Below are 14,655 nucleotides of genomic sequence, written 5' to 3'. Positions count from 1 at the left end.
CTTTGATAGGCTCATTCCCCCAAAATGCCTGAAGTTTGTTTTACGTCATATTTCCAAGTTGCCCAATATTTATAAATGTGATCATATATTAACTTTGAAGGGAAAGAAAGGGGAAAATGAGCAAGGCATCTTTCACCTATATACACATGTAAGACCTGATTATAAAAGTCATCTCCAGAAATATACCTTTTACATATTATTTATTGGTTCCTCGGGATTCCCAAAACAGAAAAGTACACGTTATGTATTTTATGCCACTACTCATTGGAATAAATCATAACTGACAAGGAACATGGTGTCCAGAAAAGGGTAAGAGTTCGAAAGATCTTTCCATTTAGTTGCGCAGTCTGGGCCACATCACTTCAGCTCTACAATCCTCATACAATAAAATGGACATCATCTCTACCTCCGCAGCATCGTATGATCTCTGTAAAATGCCTACCACAGAAAGCTGGCTCCAGGCCACAACCCAATAAATGAAAGCTATTGTGTCTCTCAGGCAGGGCCTTGGCCAAGTGATTATTTGCACACACTCACACACATTCATGTTCTTTTTAGTTTCCTCAATACTTCAAAACATAAATTCCAAACTCCTTAGTAGGGCATACAAACCCTATGCAATCTGATCTTTGCTTACCTTTAAAGCTTCATTTCTTATCACCCCTTGCATTTTTACCCCAACTTCTCAGAGTTCCTAGTACCCTGAATTGCTAGTTACTCCCCCAACTCCAATATTCTCTTTGCCCACTGTTGGCTTTCCATTAAGCTGCTCCCTCTGCTTGGTGGCATCAAATTTTTTTGTGGCTTTAGATACACATACACACACACACACACAAAAAGTATTTTACCATGTGTAATTTTCTTTAAGAATCTATCCCATAATTCTGTCTGGGCTATTTGGTTCTTGTTATGGTTTGTTTGTACAAATCCTGTGTTAATATAGGAGGTGAAATGATAAGATTATGAGAGTTGTAATCTAAGGAGAGTTTATACTTTGTCTGTGACTCCTAGTATTCTCTCTGCTTCCTGGCTGACATGAGGTGAGCACCTTTCCTCCACCAGGCCTTCTTACCATGGTGTTCTTATCACCTCATGGACTGAGTCCTCTGAAACCTTGAGGGGAAAATAAACTTTTGCTCCCCTAAGTTGTTCTTGTCAGATATTTTTAGTCACAGAAATAAAAAGCTGACTAATACAGTCCTAGGTGAATCCTGTACTTACCTCTAATATATTAACACTTCAATACTTCATCTGTGTTCTTGCCTATCTTCTTTAGCCAACCAAATTCTGCTAGAGGAATTAGGATTGGTTTGACTTTATCCCAAATATTGACTCATTTCTGACATACAAAATAGTCCCTCAACAAATGTTGTTATGCAATAACTGAACTGTAGAATTTGACAGATTTGGGTCCAAATTCTTTCTCAGAGTGTCATGTTATTTGTGTGAGCTATAATCCCTCTGAGCCTCAGTTTTACCATCTACAGGATGAAGAAGAAAACATCAGTCTTCTTTCAGTTGTTTAGGTTAAATAAGAAAATGTTCATGAAAGTACTCAAAACAAAATAAATGTTGAAGAAATAGCAGACCATAAACATTTTGCTGTTGTACCATGATCCCCTTATTGGCCAAGAACATGTCCCAAATAACATGTTTGGTGAATAATCTAGAACTTCTTCCTAAGAGTACACCAGAGGTTCCTTGAGATAGGCTAATCAATGTTCAATAGGCATTTATTGAGTATTTCCCAAATAGATATAATTGTCCTAAGTACAAGGTGGGTATACAAAAGTATATAAGACAAAACTTCCCTTAAGAGCTAAAAAGCTAAAAAAAAAAAGAAAAAAGAAAAAAAAGCTAAAAATGTAGCCGGGCATAATGGTGCATGCTTGTAATCCCAATGGCTTAAAAGATTGAGGCAGGAGGATTGCAAGTTCAAAGCAAGCCTCAGTAATTTAGGGAGGCCCTAAGCAACTTAGTGAGACATTGTCTCAGAACAAAAAATTTTAAAAATGGTTGGGGATATGGCCTCAGTAGTTAAGCACCTGTGGATTCAATCCCCAGTACCAAAACAAATAAAAAGCAAACAAACAAAAACCCTGAAAATCAAGTATAAGAGATGAAAACAAATAATTTGAGTATAAAGAAGAGACCAGAATGCAGAGACACCAGATCTAGACGGTTTCTGATTCTCACAAATAAGAATCAAGCAATCATGGTCCATACCTGAAACTGGAACAGTCAGTCTGATCTTCATGTAAAGAGACTATGTCTTCGTCACACCTAAAGAAAGTGGGGAGAAAAACACATCAGATCCAACTGTCCACTATGGCAGTAGCAGCAATGATCTAGAATTATATCAAGATTAACATATAAACTACAAAATGCAATAATCCTCAAAAATCTCTCCCAAACCAACTGAGCCCTAACATGTCATTGGGTAATGATGCCTGTGTTGTCACAGTGTCACTACTAGTGTTGTCACAGCATGTAAGCGTAAAAGCTCAGAACCAGATATGACTTTTCTTTTTGCCTCCATGCTAACAGACATTATCTAAGATAATAAGATCTTACCAAGGACATACATGTTCATAGCACAAGGACTTCAGGAACCATGATGAGTGGATGGTGGTTAACTCAAAAGAGATTCGATCTCATACCTCTTAGCATTTTCTCTGCATCAAGTAGTCTCAAACCATGCTTGCTCCCATTGGCCTCAGACTTTCTTGATCTTGTGAAAAGCTCTGGCTCTTTCATACTGAAAAATCTCCAGTGCTTCATACTGCCTAGGGAAATCTGGAGTAAGACCATTCTCTGACTCTAGGGTAGGAAGGAGTCTGTGTTCCTACTCTCAGACATTCTCACCTTGCCTCACCCCATCCTGAAATGCGGTTTTCATCTTCAGTTGTTATTCATTCTTCACTGCCCAAGTCAGGTCTCACCAGCTCTGAGAAACTTCCCAGCCAAGTTCACACACCTGCCTGCAATGTTCTTACTTTAACCTTGACAGTGTTTACTCTTCATTCTCAGGTAACAAACCATTTCTTGCTTCACACTGCTATGCAATCCTTTCCAGTTCTGAGGTTTAATGGCTTACTCATTCATGAGAAGAAATAACTATAATTTCTTTTTCTAGATACGCTGATATAGTGCTATTTCAGAGTTGACACTCAAAAACTCCTTGAATTAAAACATTATTTCCGTTCCTTCAGCAAGTCTAGTTCCTGAAATGATTTAACAAATATTAATTGAACATTAACTGAGCCCAAGTGCTGAATTAGGCATTGTAACTGTGCTTCTAAAACTTTTTGGGGTTCAGGACTGACCAACTTTTTGTTTTTTGTTTGTTTTATATAATGCATCCCCTATGTACAAATACTTTGATAAGGATGTCACAGCAATGCTATTCACCACATCAATAGACTTAAAGACAAGAACCATATGATCATCTCGATGGATGCAGAAAAAGCATTTGACAAAGTACAGCATCCCTTTATGTTCAAAACACTAGAAAAACTAGGGATAACAGGAACTTACCTCAACATTGTAAAAGCTATATATGCTAAACCTCAGGCTAGCATCATCCTAAACGGAGAAAAACTGAAGGCATTCCCTCTAAAATCTGGAACAAGACAGGGATGCCCTCTATCACCACTTCTATTCAATTTAGTTCTCGAAGTACTAGCCAGAGCAATTAGACAGACAAAAGAAATTAAAGGCATAAAAATAGGAAAAGAAGAAATTAAATTATCGCTATTTTCGGATGACATGATAATGTACTTAACAGACCCAAAAGAGTCTACAAAGAAGCTGCTAGAGTTAATAAATGAATTCAGCAAAGTGGCAGGTTATAAAATCAACACGCATAAATCAAAGGCATTCCTGTATATCAGCAACAAAACCTCTGAAATGGAAATAAGGAAAACCACTCCATTCACAATATCCTCAAAGAAAATAAGATACTTGGGAATCAACCTAACAAAAGAGGTGAAAGATTTATACAATGAAAACTACAGAACCCTAAAGAGATAGAAGAAGATCTCAGAAGATGGAAAAATGTACCTTGTTCATGGATAGGCAGAACTAACATCATCAAAATGGCGATATTACCCAAAGTTCTCTACAGGTTTAATGCGATGGCATTCAAAATCCCAACGGCATTTCTTGTACAAATAGACAAAGCAATCATGAAATTCATATGGAAAAACAAAAGACCCAGAATAGCAAAAGCAATTCTAAGCAGGAAGTGTGAATCTGGAGGTATAGCGATACCAGAGGTCAAACTGTACTACAAAGCAATAGTAACAAAAACAGCATGGTACTGGTACCAAAACAGGCAGGTGGACCAATGGTACAGAATAGAGGACACAGAGACTAATCCACAAAGTTACAACTATCTTATATTTGATAAAGGGGCTAAAAGCATGCAATGGAGGAAGGATAGCATCTTCAACAAATGGTGCTGGGAAAATTGGAAATCCATATGCAACAAAATGAAACTGAATCCCTTTCTCTCGCCATCCACAAAAATTAACTCAAAATGGATCAGGGAGCTAGATATCAAATCAGAGACACTGCGTCTGATAGAAGAAAAAGTTGGCTACCATTTACATATTGTGGGGTAGGGCTCCAAATTCCTTAATAGGACACCCATAGCCCAAGAGTTAATAACAAGAATAAACAAATGGGACTTACTTAAACTAAAAAGTGTTTTCTCAGCAAGAGAAACAATAAAAGAGGTAAATAGAGAGCCTACATCCGGGAACAAATTTTTACCCCACACACCTCAGATAGAGCCCTAATATCCAGAATGTACAAAGAACTCAAAAAATTAAACAATAAGATAACAAATAACCCAATCAACAAATGGGCCAAGGACCTGAACAGACACTTCTCAGAGGAGGACATACAATCAATCAACAAGTACATGAAAAAATGCTCACCATCTCTAGCAATCAGAGAAATGCAAATCAAAACCACCCTAAGATACCATCTCACTCCAGTAAGATTGGCAGCCATTATGAAGTCAAACAACAATAAGTGTTGGCGGGGATGTGGGGAAAAGGGTACAGTTGTACACTGCTGGTGGGGCTGCAAAATGGTGAGGCCAATTTGGAAAGCAGTATGGAGATTCCTGGGAAAGCTGGGAATGGATCCACCATTTGACCCAGCTATTGCACTTCTCGGACTATTCCCTGAGGACCTTAAAAGAGCGCACTATAGGGATACGGCTGCATCAATGATTATAGCGGCACAATTCACAATAGCTAGACTGTGGAACCAACCTAGATGCCCCTCAATAGATGAATGGATAAAAAAAATGTGGCATCTATACACAATGGAGTATTATGCAGCACTAAGAAATGACAAAATCATAGAATTTGCAGGGAAATGGATGGCATTAGAGCAGATTATGCTAAGCGAAGCTAGCCAAGCCCTAAAAAACAAATGCCAAATGTCTGCTTTGATATAAAGAGAGCAACTAAGAACAGAACAGGAAGGAAGAGCATGAGGAAAAGACTACAGTAAACAAAGACGAATGGGGGGAGAGAAACGGAGAGAGAAGGGAAAGCATACGGAAATGATAGGAGACCTTCAATGATACATAAAATTATAAGAGGTCATGAGGGGCAAGGGGGAGGGAAAAAAAAGGGAGAGAATTGAACAACAGCAGAGGAGGTAGAGAGGGAAGATGAGAGGGGAGGGGAGGGGAGGGGGGATAGTAGGGGATAGGAAAGGTAGCAGAATACAACAGTCACTAATATGACATTATGTAAAAATGTGAATATGTAACAGATGTGATTCTGCAATCTGTATTTGGGGTGAAAATGGGAGTTCAAAACACAATTTGAGTCAAATGTATGAAAGATGATATATCATGAGCTATGTAATGCTTTAAATAATCAATAAAAAAATTTTTAAAAAAGTAACAACTGATTTTTATCTAGTGATAAGATCACATGGAGTATTCTGGAACTTTTGGGGGGTATGTTTAGTAAAATATTTTGCTTTTACATCTGAAATATGTGAATGGGGAAATATTTTGGATATATAACTTTGCAAAATATGATAAGCTATATAATTATGAAACAGAAAAATAATATCATTATTCTCTCAATAAAAAGATACATTTCAAAAAAAATTAAAAAATAAAAAAAAAATAAAAATAAAAAGAATTGGAGATGTAGCTCAGTGGTAAATGTACATGGTAATTCACATCTTACCTGCGTCTTTACACTATCTCAATTCAACCTGACCATTCTCCAAGGTAGAAATTACCATCACTCACAGGGTTTTATTGCCTAGGATTCCAAGGCCTAGAGCAATGGAGCCGGGGTTGTTTCTTCTCTACCCACACAAAGTCTACGAGGCAGGAGTCAAAACGCCTCCTTAGTCTGTATTCCCAGAGGCTCATGAGAGAGAGAGAAGGACATTTCTTAGAATAATGTAGTGAAAGAAGTGTCCATGAAAAGTACTTTTTTCTGACTAAACAGGAAGAAAAGATTGGCTGGTAGATGAAATGTAGTTGGGTTAGAAAGGGATTTCCATTCACCCTATAGTACCATGTGCCCCAACAAAACAGCTGACACCAGCTTCCCCTGCCCCACCATCTCTACTCCACTACAACTCTCTTAAGAATGGGCCTAGAAATGCAGAATTTAAGCCAGATTACCCACCTGCTTAACTAGTAAGCTTCTAAAAAGTTATCACCTAAAGATTTCCAAAATCCAGACCAGCACTGGGCTGATTCCAACACAACCACCCACCCATTCTGAGTTCCCTGTGGAGATAAAGCCTGGGAGTCTATATTGTCTATAAACTCCAATCTTGTTTCCCAGTATATAGTGATGATCAGTAGGTTTTGAGAATCAATGCTTTGAATGATAACCAGTCAGAATAATTGCAAGCCAGGCCAGGCTTCATTTCAAATACATAGTTAGCCAGGACAACATAGGAAATTGACCATGGAAAAATAATAGACAGAAAGATGCTGCAGACACAGAAGAAAAGGCCAAGGCCATTCTGATAGTAAAAGAAGCTGGGCAGAAAAAGAAATTGAAATTGGTTCAGAGCCACATAGACAATGCTAGGACTAGGAAAAAACAAGAAGAGAAAAAAATCTGTCCTTGTGTCCTTCCCAATTCCGCTTCTGTTTGACTTTAATGAGATCTCCAACTGGCCAAGTGAAACCCTTTCAGAATATCTGATAAAATAACTCATATTAAAATTTTAATGACAACTTGAATCCACCTTCCAGGAGCATAGACTTATATTTCCATTCACTACTAGAATCCTTAATCTCAAAGAAATCATCTCCAGGTACAATTTCAGGGGGGTTGAGTAAGAAGAAAGTAGGAATAGAATGGGGACAGGAGGAAGAGGAACTTTTCTTGTCTCTTGGGTATGCTAGAAGGGAGGAAGGTGCCTCCCCAACGCAAGACCTCAAGGGAACATTCACTGAGCACCTGCTATGTCTGTGTCTCAGGATAGTGCATCCTAGTCCTTCTAGCTAAGGGAGCATTCCCAGAGAAGGAAGGAACATGGTTCAGATTATTGAGGCAGGTGGCGGGAGTTATGTTGGACAATGACTAGTTTTAAATGACCCTAGTCCAGGCTGTGTTTTACCTATGAAGCTTTTGGTATGTTTCCAAATATGTTTCTTAGATTCTTATATTAGCCAGATGGCTTCCCAATTATCACTCAGAGCCTTTTAAAATAAATCATTCTCACTTCTCTGAAAGTAACAACATGATCTTATGCAATCAGTACTCCTTGGGGAGTATCCAAAGACAAGGCACCACACTCTCTCCAGCATTTAACCATAGAACCTTTACCAAAATTTAGAAGAAGAAGAAGAAAAAAAAAAAGCATGTGAAATATGGAACTAAGAGTTTCCATTTTGAAGTTGTTAGGCCTGTGACTGATTCCAGGGATTTAGTCACACAGACTTCCTGAGAATCAGGTTCTGAAAAGCTCTTGGTGCTTAGAAGCACAGCAAAGGGAGGAGAGCAGTACCTGTGCACCTGAACCAGAATGTCAAGAGCTCATCTTCACCCTGCAAATTTTGTCATACATCTCTCCTTTTATCCATACTTTTAGAAAAGTAAAGTGGAGCACAGGTTACTAAGAAATCTCATTAACAGGAGCATCTTCTAAAGTCAACCCTGACTTATTTTTTCCCCCTAAAGTGACTACTTAAGTGAGCTCAAAGCCGGACACTAAGAGAATCATAATCCAAATACAGAGAAATTATGTAGTAGTAGTAGTAACAGTAGTAGTAGTAGTAGTAGTAGTAATAATAATAATAATAATAATAATAATAATGGAAATAGAGGGCATAGGAAGCACTGTAGAATCTCACCTCTCTATCACCAAGTCACTGTGACAGTGGTGGGACCTGAAACTCAAACAATGTTCATTTCTACATTTATTTGCTTTTTTGAAAACTTTGGTAAACATCGCCCAAGTTAGTTGGGGTTTCTGTGTGAAACTCCTAAAATATTTTTAAATAGCATTTAAGAATACAACTTTATGCTTGTCTTGTTCCTAAAAAGCTGTTAGGAGCCACTTCTAACAAAAGGTCCCAGAAGTTAACAACATAAATTAGCCTAGAGAAATATTGCAAAATGATGTGCATATATATAGTTTGTACACATATGTCTATATAAATTACATACAGTATTAGCAAAATAAGCTACCTATTAATTTTTTGCATGTAGAGAATAATATTGGGCAAACATTAAGGAAGGGATGACAAGACTTAAAACGATGAACTATAAATATCTAATTAAAAAATACTGTGCCTGCTGGACTTGAGTAAAACACTGTACTCCTTCATCCCATGTTTAAATAATGTTAGTTGCCCTAGTCAACAGCTTTCACCATAGGACCAGATAACTCATTTCTCCTATAGCCACATCTCTGAGGTCAGAAGACAAAAACGACAAAGAGCATGCAAGAAAAGTTTACTCCACTGTGTCTTAAAAATCTGTAGACAAGAGAGAACAAGGGTAAGTTTAGTCTGTTTATCGCATGCTGGAAATTAAACTCAAAGCCATTTCGCATCCATCTCCTATTTGTGGTACATGTACACAGCTTGCACTGCATGAAACTGACACTAATGTTGGCAAAATACAACCAAGCTCCCTTTCTGACATGTCAGATAGATTTTTTAAAAAATTCGAGCTCCAAGAACTCATCTTGGAGCATGGAGCTCCTGCAAGCAATCAGCTGGTTTTAATATCTCTCCTGCAGCTGCTAAAAATGCTAATTTCAACCTGTAAAGATTTCTGGGCCCCATCAGTCAGCATGTCTGGCGATCTTCGCAGTCCTAGATTACAGGAGACAATGCATCTAATAGGAAGAGGGTCGGCGAATACCTTCATGATAGTTGCTTCCAGAGAAAGGCATGCAAGTCTAATTTTTAATGGTAAGAATCACTTACTCTGTTACAGCGGTGCTGCTGAAGGAATTATCCTGAAGGCTGAAACAGAAACAAGAAAACATGAGCCAAATCCGGCGGGGGAGCCGTCTCCCTGATTGCTCTCCGGGAGTTAGAGCACATACACAAACATGGCATTGCAAGGCAAGTCTCAGGGCTTGCCCGACACGCTCGCTCTACCTTGGGCTGCTGTCTGCACATGCTCGTAACGACACCCCCAGCAGGGGCCCAGCCGCACGAGCGAACCACAAAGCCTGGCAGCCGGCAGGGCTGCGGGGACAGAGCCCGGCGGGGCGCGCCGGTGGCCCAGACCCCAAGATCCAGCAAAGAGCACCTGGAGAGTTACCCCCACGACCCCAACCTAGCCAGGCTCGGCGCCTCGTTGAATTCACTGCTTTCCAGACCCACCAATGGGGGGGGGGGCTGTCAGTCGACTGCCCCACTGTTTGTGCCTAGGTGCTGAAATACCCGGGAGACTCGCTTTCTTCCAGATGTCTCCTACCAGTTTTACTGAGCTACCTCCCCCACCCCCACCCCACCCTCCAGGGATGGAGGCTTGCAAAGATTCACCCAACGTTCAGAAAAAGCTGGGAGGGAACGGGAAGGGGGAGAGAGACATTGCTGGCAGGTTTTGTTTTATTTTTATTACGAGTTGGTTTTTATTGCCTAGGAAAAAGAAGAGCCTAGGAAGGAGAGCTCCCGGCATCACGCCCGAGCTGTCTGTGCTCTGTTATTTCAGTCCCAAAGAGGAAGCGCCCAGCCCTGGACGACCAAGCTGTGAATGAGCCCACGCAGGGCGAGTGGCGAATTTATTCCAGGCATTAGCTAGTGACTAGGACACGGTGCAAGGGGTGGGGCTTGCTGTGCCTGCCTAAGCTCCTCGGCCTAGCACCTATACAAAAGGCTGGAGATACCGAATCCACAAAGGCTGTTCCCTTGAATAAAGGCAACCCTGTTGGGGGAAGGGAAGACAGTTCCCACTTGCTTCAGCCCATGGGGGTATTTGTTCTGCCTTCTTTCCATTGTTCATTTCTCCTCCCATGTTGACCTTGATATGGAATGAAACACTCACACGTGATAGATGCTTATTTGAATTTTAAAATAAAAAGATCCTCATCCCTCTTTTTTAATATCTTCACTACTGAAAGCAGTTGAGATGGTGGTTTTTAGTCCAAATATCCAACCTAATGAGTTCAATTACAATAGCAATAAGAAAAACTCAGATTTAAACATTTTTTTTTAATTAGAAAGATTACCCAAAACTTGGAAATAAGGAACATGACTTCCATTGTTACACCAAGACATTGTTTAACAAGTCCAGCCTGGGACTAGTTGATTCTCTAGGAAAACACTTGTTTTTGACTTTGCAACTAGTTACTAATTATATCCCAGCCACGGTGAAGTCACATGTTAACTTGCACATTTTGTTGAGCCTATCCACCAAAAAAAAAAAAAAAAAAAGATAATGTCGACGTTTAATGTTTTATTGCACTGCAGGATTTAAGCAATTTTGCATTCTTTATAAATGCCTACAAATATTCAGATCCTTAAAATGGTTTTGGAAGCAGCTTCACCATACTATTGTTTTCCTCATATATATAAGTAGATCTCTGGTACATGCCTATATTTTTGTAAGAGTCTGTTTGTAACTTTTAAAAGTTTATACTTTGAAAAAAATCAAAATTGATTTTTTAAAGAAAATCAGGTTTAAATAGTTTTTATGCAATCTTCCTTTTCTCCAAATATTCTTTAAATCGATTGCATAAAAGCCTAGTGTGTTTTTTTTTTAACTTGAATTCTATGGATTAAATTAGAATACATTCCCTTGAATGTATAAGTATATTGTGCATATTTGTTCTTAAACTACCTACAGTGGTTTACTTAAATGAGCTAGGTTCAAGAGTGACAGATACAGCCTCTTCACTGAATTCAAAACAAATTGAGGTCTGTTCTGTTTATTGAAACTGATGAATGTAAGTCTTATTTCATCCTTCTTGTTTCCACAGATTCAAGAAGTTGTCAGTTTCCAGAAAGCCCTTTTACTCATTAGCTGTCATACTGCTTCCAACTGTTCCTGTATGGAGAAGGAGCATACTTTTCTCATGTAAACGATCCCCGTAATCCATTTGGACAAGTATATAAAATAATGGAGACATTTTGGAAATGAAATGAAATAACAAATGTATTCCATAAAGGCAAGTGTTAAATAAAGACCACAAAAAAGAAATGAGAATTCTCAGAAACTCATGAATAGAAGGAACCAAAATTAAGTTTTAAGTACTATTCATCTACAATGAAAACAATTGGTTGGTATAGTATATTATGGTTAAAAACTAAAAATGTCCCAGAATACCCTGTCATTTGGCAGTTTGTAAGAAACCATTTTAATTTCTACTACTCACCCAATTCTTATATTTGTTTTTATCTTAAGTCAGTTTTAAAACTGTCTTTATAATGTCTTTTCAAGTGCATTAAAAAAAAAGATTTGTACTACTCAATATAGGACAGTACTAATGAATATCACACAGCATAAGGTTATTTTTGAGACCCTTCGCTTATCTAAATAGCAGTTTGGAGTGTTCAAAAGGAGAAGCAGAAAAATTAATATAGAAATTTGTGAAGAAGTAAGTTCTGGACTAGTATTTCCCAAAGTGGCAATGGCATTCTAGTCTCCCAAATGGTTCAGGTTTTTTTTTTTTTTTTAAGTTACATGGTCAAAAATAAGTTTTTGAAAGGAGACATGTTATAAATTCACAAAGTACGCTTGGCAGAAAAGAAAAGCATTTCATCTATTTTAAACCGGTGCTTCTCAAATTCATTGAAAAGTAAAATAATATTTTGCTTAAACATACCAGTTAACATCATATATAACTGAGAACTTTGAGAAAACTGTTCCTGCATATATCAGGGAGGAAAATTAATGAATAACAAACGATGCTACATGTTTATCTCTATTCCATAGTGATGTTATTATAAAGTTTCGAGTGTAGATATATATCATATACATGTATATATGTATAAAATACATAGTATAGGTATTACATGTACAAATTTATTTTAGACAAGATAAGTGAATACAAGAGAAATAGAGATGCCAGTTTTGAATACGATTAACTCACATGCCAAAATTTTCGATGTTTTAATTTTTCTGTCAGTGCTCATAAAACCGACATCTAGCCAGGTGTGGTTGACATCACCTATAATCCCAGCAGCTTGAGAGGCTGAGGCAGGAGGATTACAAGTTCAAAGTCAGCCTTGGCAATTTAGTGAGACTGTCTCAAAGTAAAAAAAATAAAAAGGGCTGAAGATGTGGCTCAGTCATTAAGTGTCCCTGAGTTCAATTCTTGGTACAAAAACAACAACAAAAACCCAAACAAACGAAACCCATATCTGAATTTCAGATTTAATAGCAATAGTTTCTTTATTTAATTGGAAATTTTAAATTCCTATGTATTAACCTAGCCATATGCAAAATGTATAACAATAGGCTGGTGATCAAAAAAGAAATTCCAAAGTTGCTAAAGCTCTAAACACTAGCAACTTGAGTTGAGTACAACAGGAGCTTAAATTTGAAAACTACTATGTGCCTCAACCTTCTGATCTGTAAAACAGAGATGATAATTGCCTACTTGTAGGTTTTTACAAAGCTCATGGCATTCTTGGAAATGAAAAAAATAACAACTGATTACTAGCTTCATCATCATTATTCTCATTGTTATTATTACAACAAATAGTATATAAACAAAGTTTGAGAAGATGAAAAAACCTGCTGTGCTTCAGTAGTAGACTTATAGATGCTATTTTCTTTTTACTTCCTGTGATGGCACAGTCCTTCCATAGCTTTTTTCTTTTCTTTTTTTTTTTAAATTTTTAAGAGTCATAAAACTTAAAACTTTATTAAATGAGCTTACTCAGAATGGCTTTATGCTCACTTTATGACTCTTCAGTTTAAAATACTTGCACATTCCTGGAGGAACAGACAATTCTGAGAAATCACTTTCTGCAAGATGCTGGGGCAAGGAGCCAGAACCTTCACAATGACAGGAAGTCAACAGAGGTCTGCTCTATTGGCCTGGACATAGTGACTTGTAGTTTCCTGCCAGTACCCTCGGGAATGACCAGACCTCCCTGTGAAAAAGAGGACTCTTGCCTGAAACAATAATTTTCCATTTAAAAAAAAAAATCAAAACTCTCCTTGATTCCCTGTCCTCTAATCTTTTCCTCTGCCAACCCCAATACCTGACACCCTAAAAAAAGGGCCCTCATTATCTGAGTAGTCAATATTTGAACTCCTGAGAAGTCAAAGGTGCCCACCGAAGCAAAGTCTTGATACCAACACACACACACACTGGGAACAGACTGTTTATAGTGTTGGTCTCCATTCAAACATTCTTCCCTAATTAATGCTAGTGTATGTCAAGTCCACCTTTTTGTCTGCCAATCTCTCTCTGGCTCATCTGAAAATAAAATGTAGATACCATGTAAATTGATTACTAAGTGAAATTTCAATTTTTACAAAGATTTGGAAACACATGAAAATGATATTTGTGAACAGCTTGAATCACATTCAAAACTAATTACAAGAAAGGTTTTGGTGATAGCAACCAAAGAGTAAAAAAATTGACAAAGCTGGTGACATATCAATTCAGAAAGGGATGCATCAAATATAAAAGAATGAAGAGTGGTCTTTGGAAAAATTTATGAAATGCTTAATTAATTTTGCAAATGTTACCTTTTTACAGTTATGCAATGGTTATCACAGGTAAGGTGAAGTTTATCATTTTGAGTTATTAATTTTTTCTGAAAAATTATTTATAACTCCAGTAATGGACAAGATTTCTTCACCATTGTTTCTAAGAATTATCTTAATATGTCAATTATATCCAAAATGTAAAATAAGAATATTTTTAGGGCTGGGGATGTGGCTTAAGCGGTAATGCGCTGGCCTGGCATGCGTGGGGCACTGGGTTCGATCCTCAGCACCACATAAAATAATATAAAGATGTTGTGTCCACCGAAAACTAAAAAATAAATATTGAAAAATTCTCTCTCTCTCTCTCTCTCTCTCTCTCTCTCTCTCTCTCTCTCTCTCTTAAAAAAAGAATACTTTTATAATACTTTTATAATTTATTTTTTGCTTGCCATGGCCTAGCAGCCCTGAGTGCTCCTCCAAGGGACAACTGAACTATTCTTTAGCCACACTGGTGCCCCTG

The 14,655-nt window shown here is 37.8% G+C and overlaps 1 protein-coding gene and 1 long non-coding RNA gene across 3 annotated transcripts in view; one reads left to right on the top strand and one right to left on the bottom strand.

Annotated features, from left to right (window-relative positions):
* Positions 1–9,844, bottom strand: part of FAM13C (family with sequence similarity 13 member C) — a 118,650-nt gene extending 108,806 nt beyond the window's left edge. The window contains exons 1-3 of one of the 2 annotated variants that reach the window (XM_081267905.1): positions 9,623–9,844; positions 9,446–9,484; positions 2,227–2,283 (exon numbers count right to left, since the gene is read on the bottom strand). Coding sequence is in view for 1 of the 2 variants with exons in the window: in XM_081267903.1 (XP_081124029.1) it covers positions 2,227–2,283; positions 9,446–9,507 (119 nt within the window). In the remaining variant the exon portion in view is untranslated. Of the gene's footprint in view, positions 1–2,226; positions 2,284–9,445; positions 9,580–9,622 lie in introns of those variants that run through there. The other variant, XM_081267903.1, reaches the window with a different exon arrangement.
* LOC308634210 lies at positions 8,490–10,446 on the top strand. The gene is made up of 3 exons (XR_014018981.1): positions 8,490–9,011; positions 9,456–9,586; positions 10,113–10,446. It is a non-coding gene; the product is annotated as an uncharacterized lncRNA (long non-coding RNA).
* Positions 10,447–14,655: the final 4,209 nt, after the last annotated feature.

The sequence above is a fragment of the Spermophilus citellus genome, assembly GCF_964194105.1.
Source record: "Spermophilus citellus genome assembly, chromosome: 15".
NCBI classification, from domain to species: domain Eukaryota; kingdom Metazoa; phylum Chordata; class Mammalia; order Rodentia; family Sciuridae; genus Spermophilus; species Spermophilus citellus.
The sequence above is the reverse complement of the archived record's forward strand: the minus strand, read 5'-3'. Positions and strand labels throughout refer to the sequence as shown.